This window comes from Meleagris gallopavo, chromosome 9 (assembly GCF_000146605.3).
Source record: "Meleagris gallopavo isolate NT-WF06-2002-E0010 breed Aviagen turkey brand Nicholas breeding stock chromosome 9, Turkey_5.1, whole genome shotgun sequence".
NCBI lineage: Eukaryota > Metazoa > Chordata > Aves > Galliformes > Phasianidae > Meleagris > Meleagris gallopavo.
Genome location: NC_015019.2, coordinates 15,689,744 through 15,714,778, shown reverse-complemented (window position 1 = coordinate 15,714,778; position 25,035 = coordinate 15,689,744). Strand labels below are relative to the sequence as shown.

The 25,035-nt window shown below is 41.3% G+C and overlaps 1 protein-coding gene across 7 annotated transcripts in view; it reads left to right on the top strand.

Annotated features, from left to right (window-relative positions):
• Positions 1–25,035, top strand: part of GRIA3 (glutamate ionotropic receptor AMPA type subunit 3) — a 238,597-nt gene that overhangs the window by 99,687 nt on the left and 113,875 nt on the right. For all 7 annotated transcript variants that reach the window (XM_019618294.2, XM_031554701.1, XM_031554700.1 and 4 more), the window contains one exon: positions 260–418. In XM_019618294.2, the coding sequence (XP_019473839.1) occupies positions 260–418 (159 nt within the window). The remainder of the gene's footprint in view (positions 1–259; positions 419–25,035) is intronic.

Here is a 25,035-nt window from a genome sequence, read left to right as displayed (position 1 = left end):
CGCGGCATCGGAGGTGGCCGCGTCGCGGAGCTACAGCTCCGGGTGGCTCCGGGGCACCGGGCTGCGATGTGCGTGTGCCTCGCAGCCCAACTTCGGACTCCGTGCGCGCCCTGCCACAGCTGCACGCTCATGGCTTGGTGCTGTCCGTTCCCTGCCGAGATGCGCGGTATGCAGATGTAACTTACTGCCGCTGCCTGCGCTAACAACCCGCTCTGAAATGCCTTCTTCCTTCTCTTTTCTCTGCTTTCTCCTCTCCTAGGTGGACTTTTCATGAGAAACACTGTTCAGGAGCACAGCGCGTTTCGGTTTGCTGTGCAGTTATACAACACAAACCAAAACACCACCGAAAAGCCCTTCCATCTGAACTACCACGTAGATCACTTGGACTCTTCCAACAGTTTTTCAGTGACAAATGCTTGTAAGTAAATACATGCTTTTAAGAAATACGTTTCTTTGTTATCCGTTATTACATTCCCTTTGCCCCTGGCAGCCTGGAGTACTCCTTCGTGTGTTACAGTGCAACAAATGTGAGTGCTGCCGTCAGGCTCAGTGGATTTGCGGCATTATGTGGTTGGATAATACCTTAGGGAAAGTTCCCTCACCACTTCTTTCCTCGTTTTTAGTTTTATTTTCCAGAAAAACAGCCAGGCTGTGCATATAGCATCACTGTGCAGCCGTGATCAGTGGATTGCCACTGAGGTAGCATTTCTTCTCTGCTAAGGCTCCAGCCTGGCTGTTTGCAAATAATACTATGTAGGAATAAAACAGGAGCAGCTGATCAAAAATGACCTTCAGGAACAGAACCAGAGGGGCTTACGTACCTCCTCTGACCTGAAATGCTAGCTTCTTTCCTTACAGTGAAGTCCTGTTAAAAGCTGAGAAGTCTGTCAAGTGATGAATGTCTTTAGAGCTGAGGGAAGAGAGATGGAATCAGAATGCTTAGCATCATGAGAAACAGCTCTGCATGAGAAATGCATCTGTATAATTTGAGCCTTTATTAACAAAGGAAACAAAATAGAACTTTGAGTGGTGGTAATGTGTTGAAATGCCAAATCCCATTCTGAAAGACCAGCGCGTGTTTTGCATTTAAATAAGCATTCCTTTATCAGAAGTGGTTCCTGAGTATGTGTTTTACTGATGTGTCTGTATTCAGTTTTATGCAGTTTTTATCATAGGCTTTTGAAAATGAATGGAGTCCTCTTGCAAGGTAGTTGCGTGCACCTCGCAGCACACGGAAATACATCTGTACATGATCTCAAGGACCTCTGAGTGCAGTGTACTAACTTTGTGTTACAAACAAGATTCCTGTTTGTACACTCACAGTATTACATTTTCAAAGAGGAGGCATTGCAGTGAAATACTGCACTGAAGTGTCAGTGTACTGAAAATCTCCTATTTCAAAACAATTTCATGTTTGAATGGTCTCTTTCAGTTTTGTTTGTTGGGGTTAGGATTGTTCTTATCATTTCCTGAGTATTCTTCCTCAGTATTTGTATTTTCCAAGAAATGTGGTGGCTATGAAGTATACCACAAGGAAATTCTTGGGTAACTTTTGGGTTGACACTCTAATGTATCCCCCATGTGACTGCTTCATGTTAATGCAGCACTACACTTTTTAAAGGGCTTTGAAGTAGGACCTTTAAAAGTTTGGGGGGGTAATTATATCCAATTAAAATATTTGTAAAGTGGAAAAAAATAGGGTAAATAAAATTGTGTCTGTACTTTGCATCTTATTTTACTAATCCTATCCTGCCTCAACAGCTCTTACAACAAACATCTGACTATTAATCCTTAATCAGTGTAATCCCTTCAAGAGGGCTATATCTCACACGTAGTTTCCTAAATATCAATTATAAGGATTTGAACTAAATACATTAAACTGCTCGACTGATTAGTGATTAATTGTTTTTTAAAAGTTCTCCCAGCACTTCTTCACAGATCCCACCAAGACCAGTGAACCACACGCGCCTTCAGAGACGGCCCATGTATTATTTAGTCAGCGTGCTTCTCATCCTGTGACATCTAACGATTTTTGTCATTGCTTAGTGAAAGCTGGGGTGACTGTAGCAGGATGAGCTGGTTTTCTGTAGAACAGGGCTGCATATTCCAACACGCATATTGCCAGCGTAGTAAAATTTGGGAAACTCAAACCTCTGGAGGAACCGTAGACTGGAGAATACCCACCTGCAGTAACCTATTTAAAAATAGAAGATGTGAAAAAAGAAGCAGAAGAAAGAAAATGAAAAGGTGACCTTGGCCATAGCTATGTTAACCATCTGGTAACAATGTTGGTAAGAAAATAATACTGTGAGTGGAAGTCACTAGGCTGATAGGTCTCAGTAGCTCAAAGTAAAAGAAAGAAAGAAAGAAAGAAAAATAGAAGAACAGTTGCTCTTTCTAGATCTGCAAGCAATTGTCTTTGAAGATCAGAATGCTCATACAGATCGGCGCATCGGGATGAATGAATTAAGCCGCTCATGCTACATGGCTAACATGTAAAAGATGCTGGCTCCCAAGCCCCTAATCCTATCGTTGCTTCCTCCTGGAGTGGCAGATAATTTCAGGGTGCTGCCGCAAAGGAATTCTTCCCACAACATTTTTGCTTCTCTTGAAGATAAGCATAAATTGTCTCCGGTGCTGTCACACAACCTTTTGATCAATATTTGCAATTGGCAGGAGTCCATATGAGAAAAAGCTGCAGTGACTCTGACTGTCTGCACCAGAGACAAAGGCTGTGACTGACTTTGTGATGGGATATATAATGGAGCTGAAGGGAAATCAGGCAAAGTAGCCTATGAGAATTGAGCTTAGTGCCTCTGAGAGGCCGTTTCCATCAACTAATTTGCATTCTTTGCTCTGTGTTGTACAGTACTAGCTGTAGTAAGTGTTCATCTGTGTAGGAATTGGGCTCTGCTCAGAAGAGACTTAGGTTTTTACTGTACAACTGCACATCCCACTTGCTGCAATCTGGTGCATTCCTGAGGCAGGAAAAAAAATCTCTTCTAAAGTGTCCTCATGAGCCAGAGATAAAAGGCCCACCTCCAGTAGGCTTGATTTGGCAGTATCCCAACGTGAGAACAAAGTTGTTTAGAAGCAAAAGAAAATTCCTGCCCTAGGCCCCTCCTTCTCATTCCTTTTTCAGTTAAATGATGCATAATCTGATTCATGTACATGCATTCTCTGCTTCACTGCTAGCACCGAGCTTCTCTCTGTATATTTAATTTACACGCGTGCATAAGGTATTCATTCACTCTGTGTTTATCTACTCATCTATTTATTTAGCTGTGTGATATCTTCACAGAGAAGATATGCAAACACAGAGGAAAATTCCCGCGCATTAAAGGTGAATTAAAGTTTATCATTTGGCCTTGGCAGGATTTATTGTGCCTTTTAGAATAGAAAGCTTTTTGCAATCAGAGAAAAACAGAAAGGAAGAAAGTTACCTGAATGTCTAAAATGAACTAAAACATGGGTGTTTTCTTCAAAAAGGCTCTGTGAGTGAGCTCTTTTCTTTCAAAATAACATTGCTATAACAACTGAAGGGTATAAATTCATCACTAGAAGCACCTTTCACGTTTTCATTGCAATCTGTGATGAAGGATGTTAGTATTAATGTTGAATTATGCGTAGTTCTGTGGATTGTATTCTCTAGAAATAACCCATGTATGTCTTTCTGCTCTGCACTTGTAGTGCACTATACTAACACTGCTCTAGCCTCTGCAGTGTCAGCTCATTAGCACACAGATCTCATATTCCCTCTCTGCACTGTCATTGCAAAAAATTGCTGTTGTACACCTTTACAGCCAACAAATGTGCTCATGCATTACATACAGTTTTCAAGAAATATTTAGAAATGTAGTCAATGATATACATAGTTCCCACGGAATTTCTCTGAAGAAAGCATTAGTTTTCATAAAAATCTGTTGATCGTGTAATGATAGTGATGGGATGTGTATGGGAGAAAGGGAGTTTGATTGCAGAATCTCATTAATCTACAGGCAGATTCCCTGTCTCAGCTGCACCTAGCCTACTGGCTGCATGTTCCTGTCCCATTATTTTTTCTGTCATTTCTTGTGCACCTTCTGAGCCCAGAAGGCTGTTTTACTAAATTTTGGTGTAGTGTTTTTTGTTTTTGTTTTTTCTTTCTTTCTTTTTTTTTTCTTTCTACGAGGCACTTCCTTTTTTAAGAAACCAAAAAGAAAGGGGAAAGAAAAGAGGGTAAATGTAATTACATGCCTACTTTAAGTTGCTAAAATCACTTGATTGATTGCATGGGCACTTTCTTAATGGGGTCAGATTTCTGACTTTCTTTGAAAATCATTCTGTAGCATCCTGCAGTCCTTTGTTTAATGTTGAAGATTCAGTTCAGATTTCAGTCAAAGTGCAGTTTGTTTCTGTGAGAATGTTACAGAAAATGATACCACAGGGATAGCAGCAGACAATTTTGCCAGTTGAACTGGGTTTTTTCCTTTTCCCAAAGCCCAGGTGCAGATATACATATATGTAAACATACGTATATATATGCTCACATGCATACTCAGTCACACATGTGGACTCCTGCATACACAGGGTTTTTCCTTACGTGATGCTCAGCATTTCTTTTTGCCAGCGGGCAGATAATTTGCTTCCCTTGCATCTGTGTGCTCTTTGGCCAGCTGGCAGAGGACACTGATGCTGAAAGTGGTCAGCTCCCTTCTGCCAAAAGCATAAGGATGTCTCTAACAGCCTTGCCAAGTTTGGGCCATGTACTGGTGGCTTTGCTCAGTAGGAACCACAGGGTAGATGCCTAACTCTCCCCGTAGAGATTGAGCTGTGGTTTCTGCCACTGTAGTAAAAGACCAAAAGAACTTTGCTTTCCGTGTTGTTCCATTGATCACAGATCCCCAAAAATGCTTTTTATGCTTCGGAACTTGCTCAGGCATTGTATGTTACTGCTGTGTGGCAAAGCAGATCAGCTACTTTTAGCTTATGAGCCAAAGCTTTTGCAATACTGGGGTAGATGAAAGGGTGACAAAGGATGTATTCCAACTGAGGTTTGTTTCTGGTTCATGGCAGAGCAGGAGATTTGTCACTAATGTGAATGTTGACTCAGCATTAGCAGAAGAAACAATACTGTTTTAAATTGGTTTTTATTATTTTGTAATTTTAAAATGAGCTGGTTCTCCTTTCTCTCCTCCTCCACTACGTACTTATGCATTTACATGTTAGATTTTAGGATTAAATTTAACTCACGTTGTAGAAAAGGAAGAAAACACTGATACAAAAATGGGCATTTTTTTGAGAAGTTCTGTGAATTCACTGAATGAATGAAGAGTACATCACGAGGAGATCCATTTACTTGTTCGGTTTCAGAAAGATGCAGAGATCCATTTGTCCAGTTTTCCTATATAGCATAAGATCTGGAGGATCTATGAGACAGTTGGCATGGGTTGGAGAGCTGCTGATTAACTCCAAGTCCCAATGAAGGGTGTAAACAGCTATAGTTTATTTCTGGGAGGAAATAGAGATGCCATGATGGGAAACAGCATATGCCAACAACTTATGAACAGTTTTTAACTTCAGAGCTTGCCAAAAAGCCACAGAAAATAGTGGGTTTCTTTCCTCTGGGTTCACAGTGCTCAGTGTCAGGGAGGTGGGAGGCCGTCCGGGTTTGTTACGCAGGAAGGTGAGAAAGGAGGGATCCAATAAACCTTTAGTGATTCTTTGTTGTCACAGTCCAGCAGTTCAGTGTTTCTCCATTTAGAGTACATATTTTGTCACTACCCATTCTGAAATGCTAATTTTGATTTAGTTAGGCATCCTTACAATGTTATTAGAATATGTTCTTTTTAAAGCAGCGACGCTTTGGTTTCGTGTTTAATGTCTCAAATCAAAGCCAAATAACACTCATGTTCATTTATTGTGAAGAAAATGTCTGTGTTGGTTTTGTATTTGGCATTTAAGATGCAGCCTGGAGTCAGTAGTTTCCATGCTGCTGTAAAGGATAATCATTGGAAGGCCAGGGCCTCTATTCTAAAGGAAATTGTAGGCAGCCTAAAAGCTCCTTGCCTATTGTCATAAAGCTACATGTCTACGCAGGACCTTGTACCTCCACTAGAACAATGTAATGATCTGAAAACAAGAGTATAAAAATGATTGATCCAGATCAAACCAGTTTCTCTGGAACTGTGTGGTGGTTACTGCAATGAAGCAATTTCCAGCTTTCATCCATGGGGATTCTGTTTCTCCGAAGCCAACATGTTTGTGTTACGCTGCCCATCAGAGGCTGAGGCGTGCTTCCCTTCGTTACGTTACCTGCTCTGTGTTACTGTTGGTCTTCAGAATATCAGATACCTCAGAGCTGCAAAAATCCTGGAGTCTTTGACATGCAGCCATGGAGTGAGAACTGCAGATCAGACTCGCTGTTCGACTGTTTGCAGGCATTGCAGCATGGAGATCTGTAGCTATCACATGGCTTCACGTTGTGTACACCGGCCTTACTCTGTCAGGGAGCCAGGAGGTCGTTCTGTAGCACCAAACACGTGGAGTTCATTTATCACACATATCTATATACGAAGCATTCAAAGGCACCGTGTGCCTTCGTAGCTGATACCACCATGATGCAATTGCTAGAGGTTAAACTATCATATTTGCACAGAGCAAGAGAGAAACGGGCAGTAAGGTTTCTGCATAAAGAGGAAGAGTAAATGTAGGAAGCAGTAATATCAATGAATCCACCTAGCAGCCATTCATGCGTGTCCCCATTATGGAGTCTGAGGCAGTGGATCTGCTTTATCATCCTAAGTGTTTCTAAATTAGCGAGTGGCAGTGTGCAGCCCTCACACTCACACAGCACAGGAGGCACAGAACCCTTAAGCACGAGGATCAACCTGCAGTGGCACTGCACCGGGGATAACTTGCCCAGGCACTTCTAAAAAAGGTGCACTGCTCTCCTAGAATCGGATAGTAGCCCTGCTGAGTGCTGTTCTGCTGCATGGAGTGACACAGCTCATCACCTACATGTAACTGTTTGGCTAGACTACATGGATGTTTTAGACGTGCTGAAAGTTGTTTTTAAATGCAGTTTACAACATGATCACGTAAGTTTTGTGATTGCATCCGAGTGCTTGATGCAGCCCATGTTTTGGGCTTGCATTTGTTGGTGTTCAGTCAAGTTTAACGTTTGCAATTCTGATCAGGAATTTTTAAAAATAATGCACGATGACTCCACTTTCTTGAGTGCATTTTAATACAAGAAGCGCATGATAACTCTGCTGTCTCGAATCCTAACACAAGAGCAATTGTTAAAATGATATGCAGTTGTTTGGGAAATGTATATCTGCTTCCTGATAGTATGTATTCCGTGCCTGCTTACTTTATTCAGTATATACTTCGTTATTTTCATGCTTCATTCTCCTGTACTGATGCATGCAACGTGTGTGCTGATTTCACCTGCAGTAGTTTTGTTACATGCAAACATCAAGCATTTGGGCCCAGCCCAAATGTCAGGGGGCTGAACTTCAGAAATCACAGTGTTTGATGGCGCTTAGAATGATTAGGAACATGTCAGTTTGCTACTTTTGCCATTTCTTACACTGCAGTAATACATTTTGCCTGTGTCAGGCAGGACAGTTTGCAGTGAGAAGCTTGGAGAGCTGTGGCTAAAAATGCCACTGTATTGATCACGTCCTTCACTGCTAGCCCTTCTTAAAAACAAAACAGCAAACAAACTTGTACTCTTTGTTCTTCTGAAAAAATAAATGAAAATGAGCCCCTACTAATTTGCTGTCCCTGCCAGAAAAAGACGTGTTCCCACTGATGGACCTAGGGCAGCATGTGTCACTGCTGTGCAACAAGCTGATCTGTCACTTGACAAAGGAGAAAACTTCAGCTCTTCACCTGAAATAAGCAAAGCTGTTGGAAAGAAAGTGAGTTTAATACTGGAAAGTTCTTTGCCTCCCATACAGCCTGGATAATTGTGATAAGCATGGTCCACAGTTCTGCAGCACAGCACGTGTCCAGTTCTTGCCTGCCTGACCCACTCTCAGGGTTTTTATTTCAGTGGTAGGAGAAAGAACTGTCTTTACTGCAAGCAGCATTGCCTGTTGCTTTCTCCCACTGAGGTTTGTAGAATGTGCCGTAATTGAAACTGCAGGGCTGCCAGCTTTGCCAAGAGTTGTGGGACAGTGCTTTTTGGGGATTGCCACAGGATTCCATGATTTCTTTATCTGCTTTCTGATTCAGAGATCTCAGTCTCAGATGGGCACTGCAGCCCCTTAGTGAACATATGTTGGGAAACACAGTCGTGTTGCATTGCGGGACAAATCCTGGTTGGTCTTTGTTGAAGTTCCTCTAGACTCTTTAACAGTTTTGTTGTTCTCATTGTTTTGGGAGAGGATGGAGGTGCAGAGTGAGAGGTGGCTTGGGAGAACATCTAAAGAGAACATGTAAAGAGAACATGTAAAGCACTGATCTTTATCAGCGGTAGGAGTTTTGTCTTCTTAGGCCTTATCACTAATGTCACCAAGTTTGGATTCTAATGAAGTCTGGTGGTCAGAAAACTCCAGTTCATGTGCGTTCCTTTTTCCTAGTGGTTAGATAAGAGCTAATTAGTGTTCATTGATCTGCAAAGGACTGACCCAGGGTCTAACCTTGTATTGAATCTGAATTGGTTGGGGGACTCAAAACTGTCTTGTGAGTTTAATGTACTCAAAGTGTTTAGTGATCTGGTGACACCATCAGAGTGACTTCTCTAGCACTGTGGGGTATTGCAAAAGGAGTTGGACTCGGGGATGTTATGTCAGCATAACTTTATCCTGCTCTTATTTTAGTTAGTGGTAGTCTTAACATGTTTACATTAAACTCCTTGAACAGCTCAGGCTGTATTCCTCCATAACACCATGATCTCACGGCAGTTCTGAGCATCCTATAAACGGATTGGATACCCCAGAATATCATGCTGCCTGATTTCAAAACCACTGAAACATGAAACATTGGGACATGATGGGAAAAGATAGCAGCTGTGTAACTCGCTGGTCTTTCATTTCAAATATACTTGCAAAAAGATTTTGGAGATTAGCTTGGGATCAACCAGAAAATTGGAGAATTAAGAATAAAAGCTTCCTTAATAGTTTCAGGCTTCAAGAATTGATTCAGTTTCAGATAAATCCAAATGTTTTGTTTTGAAAATGGTGGTTTCTGGGTTCTGTAATTTTTATTTTTTTTCTTGACTGAAACAATTTGGTGAAGCCTGTATCAGTTAGCATAATATTTCTGCAGACATGAATCTGTCTTTTTCAATGTTAGAGCACCTGTTCTGTCCAATTTTTCTGATGACATATAGGTGATGGATGAGAAAATTGTGTGTGTGTGTGTTTTGGAAGAAGCTGTCTATATTTTCCAGTGTATATTGTTCAAGCTGCTTGTGATGGATTTTATGGATAGACAATTTTTGTCAGTTCAAGTATGTATAGTATGTCTTTCCACACCATCTACAGGCAACTGACATTATTGCCTGGAGAGGCAGTGAGATAAGCCCCAAATTGATCAAAATGAGACCAGGGAACTCTCCTGAAGCTTTCCACTATTCTAGTTTGGCTCTCCAGGAAGAGAAGTTACCTTGTTTAAAGCATGCATTGGTGCAGCTTGACTGCATACACACTGGTAAGCATAGCAGTGCTTCCTGCAACCACAATGTCTTGTTTAAAAACTGTCCATTCCAATGCATTAGTTGTGTTTTGTGCTATGTAACACAAGAAGAAATCGCACACAGTGACACATAGCTGTGCATGGCTGCAGGGACCACTGAGAATGAGATGGTTTTGTGCCTCATTGTTCAACTGTAGCAGGATTAAAAACCCCTCTTTGTATTCCATTAAATAAATAGAGGCAGTCAAGATGCATAGTGGGTCCTTATTCTTATCCGATTAATTTGCAATAGCCAGGAAAGGTAAAACCAGAGTGGTCCCTCACGGGATGTTCCTGGCTGTAATCCTCTGAGTGAAGCAGGGGTGCAGGTCCTGGGACAGCCTACGTATCCTTCACGGGAGACTGTGAGCCTCTTGGCAGATTGCACACCTCTCAGCAGGGCTGCCCAGGTTGCCTGGGCTCTCCAGCAGCCAGCTGAATGCCCCCTTGTGCCGCGTCGCACATATTTCCTCTGGCAACTTTGGGAAGTTTAACAAAACATTCACGTTCAGCAGTAATAAGTGTCCCTTTATAAATGATGCTGGGTGTCTCAGAAGTATCTGTAATAGACTGTGTAGAGTAGAATCTGCCAAGGAAAGATTTTGTTTTTCAGTTGAAACAAAATAGAGTAAATCAAATAGTCTCCAGTGCGAAGTGCTGACCTTGCTTTTAGCAGGAGTGATGCCATCTCCACTTCCAGGGTTTCATTTTTCTTTTTTCCCTTTTTCCACATACGTGTAATTTTGCAGCTGTGAACCTTTCAGTACTTTTCTCTCTCTCTCTCTGCACCAGTTTATGGATTTTGCAATTCTTGTATGAATAAAGGCTGGGTGACATTAAAGACCGTAGATTTCCTTCTGAAATTTAAGCCATTGTGTCTCACCTTGCATCAATAGTTTCTCACTGTTTGAAAAACATGGCACCTTTTTCTGAGGCACTGTAGAGTTAAGAACAGATCTTTGACAAAACACAGCCTTTTGGAGGAAGCGTAAAGCTAATGTTTTAAGCTATTTTCATCTGTAAAAACACCCTGTTATTTTCCATGAGGAGTGATGCTGCTCACCCGTGCAGCCTGGTTAGGCTCTAGCCTGGATTGCTATCAACATAAATCAGTTATTGTCCTGGAAGCTTTATTCAGATAAATTATCTGCACTTCCTGCCTTAAATTCTCCCTGTGTTGTTCTGCAGTGTGAGCCCCTCAATCTCTGCATACACTGGAGGATGCAGTTTGATATTAAAGTATGTTTTTCCCTGCAGGCTTTTCTGAGAAGATTTTATGCTTCCTTGATAATGTCTGGAGATTCCCTGTGTTAATAAGAATTGTTTTGTTAATTGATTCCAGAGTCTGCTGCTTTGGAATACTCTGCCTTCATCAGGATCTTCACATGAATTTTAAAGTGGCATCCTCCTGGACAAAATTGCAAGCAGGATTTATATGATTCTTCTTTCTACTATGCGGTCTCTCAAAATGCTTGTTTCAGCCCTGAGTATTTCTTGTGCATGTCGGATTGAATTCAATCTATTGCAGGGTTCTCTTGAAGGGAATTAAAATCTTCTTGGCGATAACATAATTAATATTGATTGTTAATTGTGTTTTCAAGAAGGTTGGGCAACACTGCTTGTAAAATATGAATCTGTCATTTCAGTTTCCTGGAAATTCAGCTGTGTTGTTCATTGTATGTGCTGCGTACTTGCAAATAGTATCAGAAATCTCCAAAGACAGGAAATGTGCAAAATAAGTGTAGGATGGGCAGTAGCACTTTAAGATTCTCACATGCTGTCCTGCCTGTTTTCTTCCTGGATGAAGGATCCTACAGAAATATGAGGTACTGAGATGAAACCCAGTGGATGAGCAGGGCCCCGTGACTTTGTTCTGCAGGACAGCACTGAGGGCTGCTTCTCCCCCGAGCCTGCAGGCAGAGCTCAGTGATGCCACTGCAGCTCTGCAGGCCTGCATCTTCTTGGAACTCTTCCTTTGAACTCTCGTTGCTGGCTAACACTGTGGTGCACTGCTATCTGATCACTTAACCTGACAGTGAGAGACTTTACCAGTTTCGCCATCTTCCTACCCACTTTGGTTTCTTTTGGTTTTGTGACTCTGTGTGCTGCAGTGAAGTTACAGCATTGTGCATAATTACCATGCAGGTGTAAAGAGTTATTGCCAAAATAGAGAAAAAAAATAGTGACTTTAAAATATTGATGATCAAAGCAATAAAGATCTGCAGCTCGATACATTCATCTTTAGAAGCTGGCTCTTCTCTACAAATGTCCTCTGTGCAATTCTGCTTCAGAAATACCATGGCTTTCATGTTAACACGCATTGACTTTCTGTTTGCAGAGGCAGCTTCCATGGTGCAGCCAGGCTCATTCCACAGAGGCACCAGCTGGGTATGGGGTTTCCCATTTGTCCACTCAGAAGGACGTGTTCAGTTTCAGAAGTTGTTGCCATTCATGTCTTTGGTGTTAATGATTAAGCTACAGACATACCAGCAGGATGTGCTAATTGTCCTTCACATCATGACCTAGCAATAAGCACGGTTAGTGCTACAATTTAAAGATTATTTTGACTGTCAGTTTATCAATATTCTGAGTAACAGGCTGTAAGAATGAGCAGGGATTTCTTACTGGTGTTGGTGGCACAGCGTGATGTTTTAGCTCAGCACAGCAGCTGTTTGGTCACCCACACTGGTGTCCTGCTCAGTGTGTTCAGAGGGCCTGGGCATTTTGCAGAGCTCCTCTGAGGGAGTTTCCTGGAGCACTGCACTCTGCAAAAGAGCTGAGGTGATGGAGGTTTGGCTCCCATTCCTGGTATCTGCAAGGAAGAATTTGCTGCAGTCCATGGTGTATTGAGCTCTCTGCAGTGATGTCTCGTGGCAGCACAAATCCAGCCTGGAAGCAAACAAGTGCCATCCCCTAGCTCTGTGAGTGAACTGACCATTCCTGTGTGTCCCCTGGAGGACACACCAGGGATACTGTGATTCCTAACAGCTAAAATAGAGTCCAACACCCCAAGATCATTCCCCAGGTTAGGAGATTTTCCTGCAGGCTGCATTCAGAGCCCCATCCTCGGGTTCTGCTCTGCAGTGTGTCAGTGGGACAGCAGCAATGCCACAGCATTGAGCCCCCAGCAGCCCCCAGCAGCTGGTCCTTGCTCCATTTCACCAATCTGAAAGTTTTATGTGGGGTCTGCTCTGGCAGAGGTGTGCTTTTCCCCTTTAGTCAGCTGCCTTTATTCCTTTTCCTCTTCTTTGTGCCTGACTTACCTTAATAGATAGAAGCGGATAGAGCATAATTTTTAAAAAAGAGCTATTTCACTTCCCAGGGACACAAATTGGTCTGTGAATGGCGCTTTCTGTTCCCTCTGCCTGGGCTCACATCGTGCTTCAATCTCATTCCCACTGAGCTGCTAGGCTTATTTCGTTCTCAAAACCTCTGTGGGTAGGGGGCAGGTTTAGCACTGAAGTAGTTAAAATCCTAAAGTTACTCGGGTTTCCAAAGAACTGACACTGGTTACCCCAGGGTAGGCTTACTCAGGGCGTCGGAGCTTCCTTTGAATCCAGTTTGGCTTTGAGATGCTGCAAATCCTTGAGACCATGCAAGCTCCCTGCAGAGCTGGGGCTGCCAAAGCATCAGAGGGGTGCTGATGCTTTCAGTGGGATCAGCATATAAATGCAGTGAGTGGGTGAATGAAAAAAACTCTTCAGTGTTCCTTTAGTTTCCTGAAGCCTGGCCGTGCCTTCTGCTCTGATGAGAGACTTGTGCAGATCCCAGTGATGAACCCCCTAAAACAAATAGCTGAGATTAGTAATATTTATAGATAGCCTCAGAGATCATTCATCCATCTCAAGATGTTTATTTTTGGGCAACCCAGTGAAACTGATGAAATTGCCAGTTGTCTGAAATGCCACTGCCAGTTGTTTGAATGAACGGTATTGATTATGGTTACAGGACTATTCATCTTGTACTGGCACACATACAATACATGTATTATAAAAATGTTGTTTCTGTTGACAGCTGGGTTATGAAATAGTGCACTGAATTACACATCCTTACAGACTACATATACATTGACTTTCCTTAATCCTCATTCATGAATATTAAAAGTTACTTAAAGGAAAAGAGAATGGAGTAACAGAGACTGAGGATTATTACATAGGTCACTCTGAAAGTAATGCCTCCTATTTATTTCCATGGAAACTACAAGAGATACAAAGAGCACAATAACACTATTTGATTGATCAAATTTTTGTCTACAAGCATCTAGTTTTCAACATAGTCACCACCATGAGCTATGCATTTTTGCCACTGATGAACAAGAGCCTGTATACTGTGCTTGTAAAGATGCATACTGTGCCAGATGAGCTGTTTCACAGCTGCTATGATGGCATCGTTGCTAGGAAAATGTTGCCCATGCACTCCATCTTTCATTGGCCCAAAAAGGTGGAAGTCAGAAGATGCCAAATCTGTACTAAATGGTGGATGTGGTAGGACAGTCCAGCCAAGACAGACAGTGATGCTCCAAAGTCTTTGGATTCTTAGGAGAACTGAACTATTGTCATGCAAGAGAAAGGTTGTCTTCACAGGCTTGGCTCTGGAAATTTGAGCCATCAGCATCATGGTGTAATGGCCAGAACTGATGGTTTGTCTGGTTTCTTGGAAGTCCAGAACAAGCACCCCCTTCTTATCCCAAAAGACAGTGCACATCACTGAGGGGCTGTATCTTGAACATTTTCTTTGATGGTGAATTCACGTGTCACCATGGATTGCCATTTTGGCACAAGCTTGTAGTGATTATACTACGTCTCATCACTGGTAATGATGTGACTCAGGAAACTGCCACCTTTAGCCTCATATTGATTCAGCAGGTCCTGACACACTTGCATACAGTGTTCTTTCAGTTCCTGGATGAGCATCTGTGGGACCCACCTCGCACAAACTTCACAGTATTCCATGTTGTCACCATCATTTCCAGTGTATTAAAATTGATATTCAGCTCCATACACAGCACCCTGATTATAATCTGCTGATTCACGTGGAGGACCTGATCAAGATGCTCTTCGTTTTGTAGTATGACAACTGTGCAAGGTCATCAAGAATGTGGCTTGACTTTCACATCGCTGTTGCCACTGCTGAAATATACCATCCACCGCTTCAGTGTGCTCAGCATCCCCTGTTTGATCTTCAGAAACGTTCAGCAACTGTTGATAAATGTCAGTGAGTGCAGTTTTTGCTGCATGGAGGAATTCAGGTCCACCCCTTTGCTCCATATGTACTCCTATGTCAGATGCCTTTCTGTCAGAGTGCCCCTCTGGCTGCCATCTGTCAACGGCCTCACAATGTAATGAGATAGTGGTCAGTCTGCTGCCATACCACCAGTGTCTGCCTCTGATGTTGTGGGCCAACATCATAAAATGGGAGGCATTACTTATGGAGCAGTGTTCATATGATAGCTGCATTAGAACCTACCAGTTAATGACCTTATGTTGAAATGAGCTGACAATGAAACCCCAGAGGCTGCTAACAGGTCTAAACAATCTAAACCATGTCCTTGGGGACAGAGACATTTTTATTTTAACTGATTAAAGAACGCAGACTCAAAAGGCCATTTCAGGCTACTCTGTTGCTGTGGTTTTGGTTTAGGATCAAAGAAAACCATGTGCAAACCCAGTCTGCAGTTCTACCTTCACAAAAAGTTCTGTCGTTCTCATTTTTTTTATTTAAAAAAAAAAAAAAGTGATGCATTGATTGTGTTCATCTACACTTACCCTCCAAAGTTTTCCATCCTTCATTCTGTCACTTGGTTAATGGTGTGTATCCCAATTGCCTGGGTGCTCCATCACCTCCTCCTTTTGCTGTGGGATTCACTGGAGGAGCTCAGCAGCTGTCCCCTCAGAGCAGCTTCTGTCCCCTCGCTGGCACAATCTGTTGTTCCAACTCGGTGCTAAACTAACCCTGAACGTTGAAAGAAAATCCTCAGTCTCATTTTATAGGACGTGGCCTTTCATCAATGGCATTGCTGTAGTTTTAATGATTCTTATTTTGAAAAACTCTGATCGTTAAATAAAGATTAGATTTTTAAGTACTTTAAGTGCTGTAAAATTTCCATTGTTTTGCTCAGTAGTAATGAGTGATCCAAAATAGATTAAAGTGCTCAGAGCATTTTTGTTCATTTGCTTTAATGATGTTGACTTGATTATATCTGAAATAACCCCAGTGTCTCCTGTAGTTGCCCCAGATTAGCTAGGTGTGTCTGTGAGCAGACCTTCCCCATTTCTGTCTGTATTAATGGGTCCACTGAACATAATCTGAATGGTGCACATGGTGTGGTGACAGGTGTATCTGTAGGATCCCTTCATCTGTGTCTTTAACATATACTTGAAATTACAGCAAATTTATTAAATGACTACATTTAAGTATTCATAAAAAATGTAAATCTGAATTCACAGCTGGAGCAGCTTGAGTTAGTATGTGTGATTTAAGTGGATGGAAGCAGATTTATATCGCCGTGATTCTTGAAATGGTATTGAGCAATTTGTTCTTTCTGGCAATATAATGGGTAGAAATCTGTACTAATTCATGTGTTGTTCAGTTTCCAGAGGATCGTATTCTTCCTCACCTTGTGTTGCCTACGATAGTTTTCAGTTTGATTATTTTTTAATCTTAATTTCTGTTTTCTGCAGTATAAACTGCCAATTTCCTGAGCAGGAAAATCAGTCTCTTTCTTTTGGTCCTACTTCCTTCTTATTCACAGTCTGAGCATTTTCTTCAGTCACACGAAATACGCTTGTTACAATGAAAAAACGTCATTTGATCAGCTCTAGTCGCCGCTGCTTCAGATCCTTGCAAGATCCGTCTGCTTCTTTCTGCTTCATACTTTTCCTTTGTCTCCACAATGAATCTGTATAATACAAACACGCTAAATGATGGTGACTTGTTTTTGAAAATTCATTAAATTTCTCTAAAACTTTAGTTGAGCGTTAGGAGACAGGGTATTTACATGCTTAGGCCACCTAAAACTTGATGAGTTAGCAGAACAGGTGCCATCAGCATGAAGCATGAGAGGAGGATTCTTCTGATAACGCGTGTGTGCTGCAGCAGTGGATGAGGTACAGTAGCAGAGGTAAAGCAGTGCTGCTTCACTTGCCAAAATTTAGGGGCGTCTTCAGCTGTGAATGACTCTGCTTAATTGTTATGGAAGCCTCCCCTGCTGAAATTACGCATCAGAGCGGCACAAGCCGAACAGTTGTGATGGCTGAACTTGCTCCTGCTGCTCATGAACCAGACAGACTGTAAATGCAAACAGTAGGTGCTCCTCTTATCTCTAATTAAAGCATGCATTCAAGTTTGACTATGCAGTGGCTGTATCAAGTTGTGCAAAGAGCTAACTTGGGAGTTGAGAAGCAGGCATCTTTGCTAGGTACGTGCTCTCACCTGCTTTGCCTTTCTAGTTTCATTGGCAGAAAGGACAGTCTAAGGAGGAAAAAAGTAGTGGTGAGTCTTTCTTTTCTCTCTTCCTCCCTCTTTTCTTTATTATGAAAAGCTTTGATGTTTTAAGAAATTGCCTAAGCATTATTTTTCCTTCTGGAGCTGCAGTATGCAGTATTTTTGTCCTGCTCTGTCTGGCACCCCAGGACGCATGTCCACAAGCACAAAAATTACTAACTTCACATACTGAATATTCCCATGAAAACTGAGCAGAATTGCCTTGGTAGAGTTAAGCATGTCTGTGATAATACAGAGAATCAAGACTCATAACTGCGCTCCTACAAACCCCAATTAATATAATTCTTTCTCCTAATAGCAGTGCTGCTGCCAATAACTTATTTTTAAAATACCTGGTCGTTTATAATAGTAAGATTTGTATGTGATGCTTATTTGCACTCTTAAGAAAACCAAAGGGGAGGAGGAGATAGGGAAAGGCCATTTGAAGGAATGCATATATGTAGCTAAAAGTCTTTATGCATGATATTCTTCAGTATTCTGTGCACTCCATAAACACAATAACAGTTCATCCGTATAAATTGGTTGATTGGATGAATTGGTTGGATACTCCAATTCAGGCTTTGATCTTTGTTAGCAGCAGTACCCCCTGTGAGAGCCGATGTGCAGTGTGTTTTTTTGAGAGGCACTGGTGTAACAGATGATCACAAACCCAAGTTGTTTGCCCAGTCTTTCCAGGGTCATCTATTCAAGTATCTTTTTTTTTTCTTTTCTAAGCTTAGGCAACAACTTAACTTTTCAAACGAAGATACTTTGATTATGTGGTTTAAAGAACAAATCCTGTCTTCTTAATCACGTTTCCTCTTGTGATTGATTTTCCTTGTTTTTTTTTTTAAACTTGATTTTTTCCTTTTGTATCAAATTTCCTTTTTTCTTTTTCCTTTTCTTTTTCACAGCAAATGGCGTGAATGAAAGACATATTTCTGGTTTGTGCAGACAATGTCAGCTTGTATCAAGGGTAAAAAATTTTAAATTCTATGTACAGTAATATTATGGTAATCAGTAATTTCTTAATCAGCATCACAACAATGCGATTGCCTGGCTTGTGAAAAGAGTCCCATAAAGATGTGTTAAGCTTTATGAGGTGGGGTGAGTTTCTCACTCACTCTCCTCAAATAACCCAAACCTGACCTTCAGAAATAAATCTTTTAGGAGGAGAACTTAATTATCTTGCATTTCCCACATCGTTGCATCTAATTAACTGACTATGCTTTGGACTTTCCCTCATATGGAAAGTTTGAATGGACTCTTTAGGTACCACAGTTTTGGAAACAAACATCAAAATACATCTTGTCAGAAGACTACATACAGCTCCATGACTAGCAGCATGATTAGTTTCACTTATTTGCTTTATCTGTCATTTCTATTTACTGAAGAAAATGTTAAGACAATCATGGAAATACCAGATACTCTGTTGCTTACATTTGTCTTAATGGTCCTCTTGGGAAGAGAAACATTTATATGTCAATTTCTCCTTATTCCCAATCAATATACTCCACAATATGTTTTTATGCAAAGTTAATTTGGTGATGATAGGATATTTTTTATTTGTGAATAGTTTGGGTTTGGGGGCTGGGAGGGGGAAAGGAGAGGACCAAGTGCATGCAGGGCAGCCACAGCTTGGAGAAGGATCCAGGACCTTGAGTGTTATTTAGTTATGCTCTGCTTCTAAGACATGGGCTTTGTTCAAGCGCTCCCTGCTAGGGCACAATCTTCTTCCTTTTTTTTCTTTTCCCCTAATTTCTTTGCACATGTAGGAGCAAATTCAGACTCATTGCAGGATTGCAGGATTGTATCTCTGTGTTACTTCAATCACTTTTTTACTTTGAATTTTTATACAGTAGCAAGGAAAAAGGGAAGGGCTGTACGTAAAAGCATGCTGTTAAATCCCTAAAAATTCTTGAGGGATCTGCACAGAACACAAGGCCTGAAACTACCTTAAAAATGATCTTTAACAGCTGACCTTATAACCAGTCAAGGATGGAACAAGTGCATTAAGGAGAGTGAGGAAAAGAAGCTAGGACAACACGAATGTACTACTTGAGCCATAAACAGTTGCAGTCCAGTAATTCAAAACCTGGTTACTTTCCTTTTTAAAACAGCTTCAGAATTTAGATTTGGGATTAGGCTAGTTGCTCTAAGCTACTGAACCAAGCAGGGTCTACAGAATCATACAATCACCGAAGCTGTAAAAGACCTCCAGGGTCATTCAGTCCAACCATCTACCTACCACCAGTATTTCCCCACTAAACCATGTCCCTCATACCATGTCTGTACTAACCATTTGGTTGCTTAGTTGGTTTTTTTTAATGTGGGTTTTTTGGTGTTTTTTTTTTTTAATGATTTTGATTGTTGCAAAACACGTAGGAATTTTCCATTTGTGGAACTCAGCATTTGTTTGGTTTGATTTAGGTTCGGGAGGTCTCAAGACTTTTGAAATACTGGGCTGACAGTGTGCTTAACTACAACCATGACAGCCAAACCTTGTTTGTCTTTCTGGCGGGATTTTGCAAACTTTTCTTAGTCCTGTAGAAAACTGTAAAGGCCAGCAGCTTGCTATACGTCCAGACAGTAATTTCAGGATGCAGAACCATTCTCCTAACCAGAAAAAAGTTACATATATATTACTATAATAAGAAAGATTAGAAACAAATGTGAAATATGTGAAATGTTTCACAGTTATGGAAGATTCAGCAGAGAATTTAGCCCCACAGGCAAAGAATGACATAAGAGAGGAACGTGAATGCCTGTTTTTCTGTTATAGTTGATCTCTGCAAAGCAGGAGGTAAGAAACATTGTCTGGGCTTTTCTGGGAAACTTGAAGGAGCTGAGGAATATATCAGTCTTTTTTATTCATCACTACCAGAGGATTTAAATCTTTTTGTCTTCAGTTTATTAAATTATTATGAGAAAGTTCTTCTGTTATCAAATTCCTTTTTCTCATGCAAGTTTCTGTACTATTTTTGTTATAGGAAAGTATTGTCTTGCTGATAACATTGCCAGTGGGAAGGAGGGCCTGGTCTGGCTCATGTAAATTATAAATACACAGAGACTATCAGAGTACAGAGAAGTCTTCTGTGCCTCTTAGTGACATTTCTTGGAAAATGAGGTCCCTTGTGCCTTCTATTATAGTCTGGAGAGACACTTCACTCATTCCATTAATCTATCTAAGAAAACTATACTACCTAAGTTCAGCAAAGAAATCAATTCCAAGACCTACAACATTTTTCAAGTCCAAAATTAATCTGTGTATGGGCTGCTTTGAAAGAACTGACACTGTTGGTGAATCTACTTGAACACAGATTACAAAAATTCAGCACCTCCATACAACATACTGGTTTAAGCAAACACAAAGGCACATTCTCATAGTGCTTTCTGTTGCCTGCAGTTTTGATAAGGAGTATAGACTTACGTAAGGTATATGTGTGTGGGGTGGCATGAAGAAAGAGCTCTCCTGTTTTAGAGCCCAAGTTTGTGATGAGTTGATTTTTGCTGGGTGACATGAATGCTTTTCTTGATGACTATTATAACAGTTTTAATGAAAGAAAAACATTTATTCTAAATTTAAACTATAATTGACGTTCATTTGCAAGTAAAAACTAGGTGTCATTATGTATATTATTAATCTTCAAGATATTGTTAATTAAACCAATACATTTATATTTGGTAGGACATGGATATGTTTTCATGGAGTTCATGGTATAGTTCCAGCATCAGCCTCCAGACAGCTCTGCCAGAACTTTTCTTAACACAAGGAAATTTATGGCCAGCTATCATCCACACTGCTCTAGTTTGCTGTTTGGTGCTGATGTATTTGTTGCAGGGACTGCTGCCTTAGAGGTACACACTGCTACTTTATGGCTGTTCCCCAAAGTGTGGCACTGATCTGTGTTTGTGCAGTTGCATTTGAGGCACTGGTGAGACTCATCATCAGATGGTACTGGCTGCAGCTTTGTGAGGGAGGGAGCCACACCACACTGCTCTTCTGAAATTCAGACTTGTTTTCTGCCGTAAGGATCGGAGGTTTTGTTCCCACATCCAGGAATGACTTGAAGAACATCACGATTCCCTTGTTTTGGACTTTCCTTGGTTTTCCTCTCCTTGCTGGAGTTACAAAATGTTTCTGTGGAGTCACTGGAACTTGTTGGTGTATTAAAATATTTATGGATTGCTGTGAAAAGCCAGAGGAGTATTTTTAGGCATTTCTGATAAATGCTGCAGTTACAGAGGAATTTGGACTAAGGTCACTAATGCATCTCTGGGAGTGGAGCACCTCTGTGAACCAAGAGAGCCAGGGAATAAATTGGAAAGTAGACATGATATGCATAGGTTGCTCTGAAAGTAATGCTCCTATTTATTTTCATGGAAACTACAACAGATAGAAAGTATACAATGGCACTGTTTGATAGAGTAAATTCTCTGCTACAGAACAATATTTCCCAACATAATCACCACCATAAGCTATGCATTTTTGCCAGCAATGAGCAGAGCCTGCATACCACACTCGTAATAATAATCTGCAACAGCAGAGGTGCCCCACTGCTGCAGTCACCACAGCTGAAATGCACCATCCAGCCCTACGATGCTCACATCCATTGTTTGGTCTCCATCGACATTCAGCAAGCATCAATGAATGTCACTGGATGCCATTATTTCCACATGGAGGAATTCATTGACACACCTTGTCTCCGTACATGCTTCCATATCAAAGGCCAATCTGTCAGACTGCCCCTCTGCTGCCATCTGTCACACGGGCACAAAATTGAATGGGATATTGGTAGGAAGGTTCAACTTTTACTTCCACGCTACCAACATCCACCTCTGATGCTGTGGGCCAACATCACAGAATAGGAGGCATTGCTTTTGGAGCAGCCCTCGTAAATTGAAGAGTAGGTTGAAAAATTACTTATTTTCAATAGCAACAAAGTTGCTTGAATATGTATTTTATTTATATATTTACATATATATATTTTATTTATAAAGAAATATCGTAGAGAAGCAGGCCTGTGTTTGAAGCACAGAATGCGTGATTAATCCAGTCGTGTACCAGCTCAGGATGTAAAAACAGTCAGAAGTTTGCAGTGATCAAGCTGGTTAACCATACATCTGCAACAACAAATGCACAGCACATACATTTTTTCAGTCAGAAGATTTGCCAGGTACTTCAGTTGCTGCTTGCAGTAAAGTGAAAAGTAAAAAAAAAAAAAGCCACAACACAGTGAAGATGCTTTAGCACATAAAACTGCACCTTGAGTCACTTTAGGCTTTACAATATACATCAATAATTCAGGCATAGGAGCCTCCTGATCAGCAGGGTGTGGATGCAAAGCAGCCATTATACTCCACTGATGTTCATCAGATGAAACCAATGTGAGTAGCTTGATAGACTTGGTAAATGTCTGAGTATTTCCAGGAGAAAGCTATTTATTGACTATATTTTCCATATAGAGGAGCTGTAAAGGAGAATCCATTTTAATATAGAATTAAAATCTGCAGTTCTGCATTCGTTTGTATTTGTGGAAACAAATGTGATGAGATCATAGCAGTGTTCTCTGGTCTGGATGGTGGTTGTGAGTAAAAGAACTTCTAACTCACAACACTTGGAGTTATGGAAGTCATCTCATTTTCTGTTATCTCTGTGATAAAGCTGGAGATTGAGAGATAGGAGAAAAGGGTAATAAGAGTAATGAGACGCTGGCGTAGGTTGGTGGTGCCCCTTCCCTGGAGACACTCAAGGTCAGGCTGGACACCTGATGGAGCTGTGGTGTCCCTGCTCAGTGCAGGGAGGTGGACTAGCTGGCTTTGAAAGGTCTCTTCCAACTCAAATGATTCTATGATTCTACGAAAAGGCTGTCACCATCACACACACCATCATTTGCCATGACCTCACGTGCCCTGATGATGGACCAGGTTGTTCTCTGCTTTTGAGTGTGGTGGGGTTTCATGGAGCCCAGAAAAACAATGGAATTGCACCAGGTTTTCATTTTGCCTCATTGCTGACTGACAGCAGAGCTGAATTCAGTATTTACAGCTTCAGCAATCTGTCCAAGCCCTCTAAGATTACCAAATCATTTCAGGCTCGGTCTGTCCCTCCTCCTCTGGAAGGGCAGAGGTCAGCTAAGAATTAATATGTGGCAGTGTGACTTTTCATAACCAGGCCTTTGCTGTAACATTTCCATCATTTTTGGCTTCCACATTACTCAGCTGTGCACCAGACAACTCTTTCGTTATGTGCCAATTAACCCAGCATGATAAATAGTGATTATGCATAATTTATACGGAATATTATTCTTGTTGTTTCCTGTAAATAAGGCACTGAGATAGCTGAGGGAACTGGGCTGTGAATTATTGTCAGATGTGATCATGATGGTCCAGGAGATTGGTAACAAGGACTCTTCAGGCAGCAAGGCAGATAGAAATGTTACCAAACTAAATGTGGGGAGAGGGAGGTGGTGTTTTTACAGAAGGAGTTGGGATTTAGCTTCTGCAGTCCCATAGTATGTTCTTTCAGTGTACTGAATGGGCCTCTTGGTGCTCATCCATCTCCCAGTGAGGTCCTTGGGATCTTCTCCTGCAGTAGTACTTTGTCTGGACTTGGGCTGCTTTCTAAGGAGCATCTCTGGATCATATCATTTCCTTGGCTGCAGAAGCCAAGTTTCATTGCTCTTTCCTCTTGACCGCTTTAGCTGATGGCACGTCTCTCAGGTTGGTAATCTGACAACAGCATGGCACGAGGAGCAGTGAGAATTGCTCAGCCCCGTGAAGCCTGAATAAACACAGGGAAGAGATACGGAAATGTGACATCTAGCCCACTGAACCAGGATGCACCCACTGTGACAGTCCTCGCTGGAGTCCTGTTGCAGAGCCTCCAGGAAAGTGTTAGGGTCTGTTGCCTTGGGTAGGCCTGGCTGTATGTTAGCAGTATGGCCTGGGCATACACAGAGCCATCTGGGAGCTGGAGGCTGCTTGCACAGCTGCTATACTTCTGATACATCCTCTTTCTCCTTGGCAGCCTTATCCTTGGCCTTACCTTGTGGGGAATTTTCCCCACGTCAGTGTTTCCCAGGTGTGTTTACCATTTTGCCCCTCCTGTCTCACACTTGGTAAAAGATCCCCACAGGCCTATAAGTGGCACCACCTCAGCAGACTCAGCTCATCTTTCATTGTGCTGCCAGAATCTTGTTTTGATTTATTGCCTTTCACCACAGTGGCCCAGAATGAAGTCAACTTCTGAAATAAGGAAAGGATCTGCTGAACAAGCATACATTTAATAATATGCCCTCATCTTTCTACTTCTTCTGTACCAGGATGTTCCAATGAAATGGGTGAGAAATCTGTTTAGAGTATGGGAGTACTTTAGCTAGCTGGCCACTGACCTGCAGGTCTGATTGCCTTTGATCTTTTACATTTGGGGATATTCAGCCTAATGTTCTGCGTAACATCTGAAAAATACTCCTGATGGGTAATTTTTTTTTTCCTTCATATTCCTTCCTGTTTCTTAAAGTATTGATGAGAGGTTCAATATAGATAATGTCTGAAAATGACAATGATAGTTACTTGGATATTGCTTGGACAACAAGATTTTGTCAAATTCACATCAAAAATGCTTTTTTGGGGGCACTTTTCTTGTTCCAAAGCCATGTGCTTGATGTCCTGTGTTTGATGTAACTGTTGTTACTTTGAATAAAACTATAGAAAGGTTTATGATTTTATGTCAAACTGTTCAATGTTACTATCTGTTTACTAGAATACGCATATGGGTAAAAACGTGTTGGCTGCTTATATGTAAACTGCTGCTACATTTCTTTGTTTTATAACTAAATGACTTTTGAAACAATTTTTTTTTAGTATTTTACCTCTTACCAATGT